Consider the following 3,688-nt stretch of genomic DNA (forward strand, 5'->3'; position numbering starts at 1 on the left):
CAATAGTGCTTTACTTTAATGCTATAATGCTATGTAGTAGTTGAAGACTGAAATCTTTTCAAAATTCAAAGATTCTTGAGCTTGCAAAATTGAAGTTCTCTGCGTGGAAAGAGATCCCCTCTGTATAGCATATGAGTCTTCTTGAAGACTTGGATTTAAATTTATAATGGGTATAACTCTTTAACTTGATGCTGTAGCAATAAATGCTCTAGATGGGAATATTCCTTTTGGCATATTTGGACATTCTTTTTTTTATTGAGATTGAATGTTTGACCCTTTTGAACTATCAAAGGCATAGAAATTACTTAGTAATAAGTGTTTACTATACTTCTTACTCCACATCATGAACTTAGTTTTGCATCTACTTTTATCTTAAATTGCTCCTGAACTATTGCCTATTTTTATATGCACCTCCTCGCAGCTCTCTTTTCTGGTATAACCATCTAAACTCTGAAAAACTGCTCACTCTCTGTTTGTGTTAATGAAGAAGTATCTAACCAACAGATATCGTTTTAATTGTGTAATCTTGTATTGTTGTTAATTTTCTCTGTTAATCATATATGTTTATCATGGAGCCACCTACTATATTATTGGAAAAGGTATGCAAGGATACCAAAAGCATGGAGCTCCAATCTCTATCAGACCTACCCTTGCTATGCTCTTTTGAGCTGCTAAAGAGAGTGCCATGTACTTCCTATAATTGCGAAAAATTTCTGTCAATTAAAAGAACAAAATTTGGATCCTCTTGATAGGGACGAGAAGCGAATTCGCCATCCATAGAATCATATATATATTTCTAAGAAAAATAATACTAGATTCGCACACAAAACTTATGTATATATTGCATACGTGTGTGAGTGCGAGTGTATATGCTTGTGCATATTCTGATACTTAGATCTTTCTTTACTCATTCACTCCTTTCACAACATTTCAAAATTGCATATATGTATGACTACAATGATTCGATCTTAATAGCATGAAATAACATTACTGCCATTCTAATCAGAAAGGAAAGGTCGTTTGAAAATACTATAGTTTGAAGTTTTGGTTTCAGCTTGGTTAAAAACAAAACATTTTGATCAGTTTCAGTCAATTTCAATTCTAGTTTCATAATATCCGTTTTAGACTTCTTTTCATATATACTCTTCATTATCTTATTTTTCAATGAATCACACAAAAATCCAATAACATTTAAGCAATTAAGATTGATATCAAGCCAAATACATGTTGGATTCAACTCAAATCCAGCTTTGAATTTAAAAGACATATTAAAAAAAATAATTATACGGTTGTTTCGGTTGGATGCTAATTTCTAGGGACAGTTCGGATCGAATAGGGTAAAATCTTGGATTAAGAAGAAACTTCAAACAATAGAAAACACGAAGTTATCCTAATCCCAATGCCTCTTTATAGGTGTACTTCTATTTTTTGGGCCATAAATATACTGAGATTAGATGAGCATCAGAGTTGTTGGCTATTCTGTTACTATGGTACAGAAGACCATCTCTACTTCTGACACAAAGGACTTAGTCCAATGAGATAACTTTGTTTCACCTCTTTCACCATTTGCCATTTGCCATTTGCTCACAAGTACAAAGGAAGAGAGAGAGAGAGAGAAGTGAGACCACCACCAATCACCTCACCATATCTTTTTTGAAAAGAACATCCCACACTCATAAAAATTCACATCCACAAGTAGGAAGGCAGCATGTGAGGTATCCACCATACTCATCTCCACTTTCCCCCCTCTCTATATATAGCCATCATGTTACATTGCTCTCTGTTCCTTTCCTCTATCCTTTGGCCTTGTTTAGTTTTTGCATCAATGGACCCTATCAAGATAGAGAAGTTCCAAGTCATGAAGAGGTACAAGAGAAGGAAGCAATTCCTCCCAACTCTTGTCAAATACTTGGTTGTAGCCATCCTTCTTGGGTTATTCCTCTCTACTCCCATATGGGTCCCTTTAGTGAGCTCCTCTCTCAAGCTCTTCTTCCTTGTATCTTTACCAAATATGGTGGCAAGTTTGTTTGAGCCCAAGTGCCTCTTCATCCTATGCAATCTCATCGTCCTCTTCCTCGTCGGTGAGTCCAAGCTCTCGAGGTCTTCTTCGGCTCCCGATATCTATGAAGAGTACATGAGAAGGAATAAAAGTAAGAGAGAGAGTGAGGTATTCAAGGATTTGTGTGAAGGAGGAGGAGGAGGAGGAGGAGAAGAAGAAGAAGAGAGAGGTGGCGAGGGAGAGGAGGAGATGGACATGGTTGAGTTGAACAAGAGAGTTGAGGACTTCATTGCAAGGGTCAACAAGCAAAGGAGGAATGAAGCAAGGATGATGCTTTGCTATGAGTGAGAATAAGGAGTGGAATGAAACCAACTCAGTTGGAGAAGAAGAGAAAATTTCTTCTTGGAAGCATGTGAGATCTTTGTAGAAAAAAAAAAAAGAGAGATCTAATCTACTTGCATAGTTGAACCAGTAGGAGGAAAACTCCTGCATGGGTTATTGTGGTCTTGTGTGATCTTGCTTCTTCTACTGATTGCTTAAAATGCTATAAAGATTTTATGTATACTGTAGTAATAGTAATAATAAAAATAATAATCATAAAAAGGACAAGTTCTTGAAAATTTTATTAAGAAACATGCATGCATAGAGACCTAACTAAGTGGGCCTAGTATTATTTAATGGTATGACCTGAATCTTCATGTAAAATAGGATATTTCTATCCTTCTGGAGTTAATTGTTAGAACAACATATAGTTATCGAAAAGTGAATCGAAGAATATTTAAGAGAGTTAAATTTAGAAGAGTTAAATTACGGACTTTAGAGAGGCGTATACCTAAAAATAAAACCTAAATTGAATGTAGTAGAAGACTTGTATAGCAGTGTTTAATTATTATGAAAAATACATATACAATATAATTATTGTGTATGGAGCTAGAAAGATCCAATGCAATCAATATATATATATATATATATATATATATATATATGATTGAGATTAGGATACTTTACTGGATGTCTAAATGTGATCAGATGTGGATCAACCTTGGATCCTGCTTTTAAGTTACATTTGTGTTCCAATTTATTTATTTTTATCTAGTTAATGAAAAGTTGATACAAAAGGATGCAAATACAACTTAGTGGAGAGATCTGAAAAAAGAAAAGTGAAACAGAAAGCATGATCACTAAAGAAAGGTAGTATTCAAGAGCTAATGGTGTTCTTTAGGGCGTGGAAAGTTAACAAGATAAGTAAAGGCTAATTGACACCATTAACTACGGTTGTTGCCATGTTGTTAATTATTTTAACATGACCATTAGCGTATCATTAATTTGATCACCCTTGCAATATTGGAGTGTGAAAAAATTACAATCTATATGTCCCTGTGGTTTGGCAAGATTTCAATTTATCCTATCAATGGAATCCAACTTATTGATATCTTATATTGATCAACCATAGATTTTTGCCATTGTTGTTTTCAAAATGGCAACCAAATGATGAATCTATATTTGTTTTTGGATCATAGAAGAGGGTCATTATGATAAGCTCCATTCCTGATTTTAATTGGTTACAAATTTATTCATTAAAGATCTTTCAACAATCTAATTCTGATAAATTGAACGATTTCCTCAATTTAGACCACGCCATAATATAAAGTAATTAGCGAGTTAACATAATATCAAATAAAATGTCAT

At 34.0% G+C, this 3,688-nt stretch overlaps 1 protein-coding gene across 1 annotated transcript; it reads left to right on the forward strand.

Moving 5' to 3' along the window:
- The first annotated feature begins 1,769 nt into the window (after positions 1–1,769).
- LOC140792645 (uncharacterized) lies at positions 1,770–2,561 on the forward strand. Its single transcript, XM_073143755.1, has one exon. The coding sequence runs from the start codon at positions 1,826–1,828 to the stop codon at positions 2,345–2,347; it is 522 nt and encodes a 173-aa protein (XP_072999856.1). The 5' UTR covers positions 1,770–1,825; the 3' UTR covers positions 2,348–2,561.
- Positions 2,562–3,688: the final 1,127 nt, after the last annotated feature.

The sequence above is a fragment of the Typha latifolia genome, chromosome 7, assembly GCF_019914945.1.
Source record: "Typha latifolia isolate L0001 chromosome 7, TyphaL0001v2, whole genome shotgun sequence".
NCBI lineage: Eukaryota > Viridiplantae > Streptophyta > Magnoliopsida > Poales > Typhaceae > Typha > Typha latifolia.

Excerpts from the sequence above, each read along its gene's own strand:
- LOC140792645 (XM_073143755.1), top strand. The coding sequence starts at position 1,826 with ATGGACCCTATCAAGATAGAGAAGTTCCAAGTCATGAAGAGGTACAAG.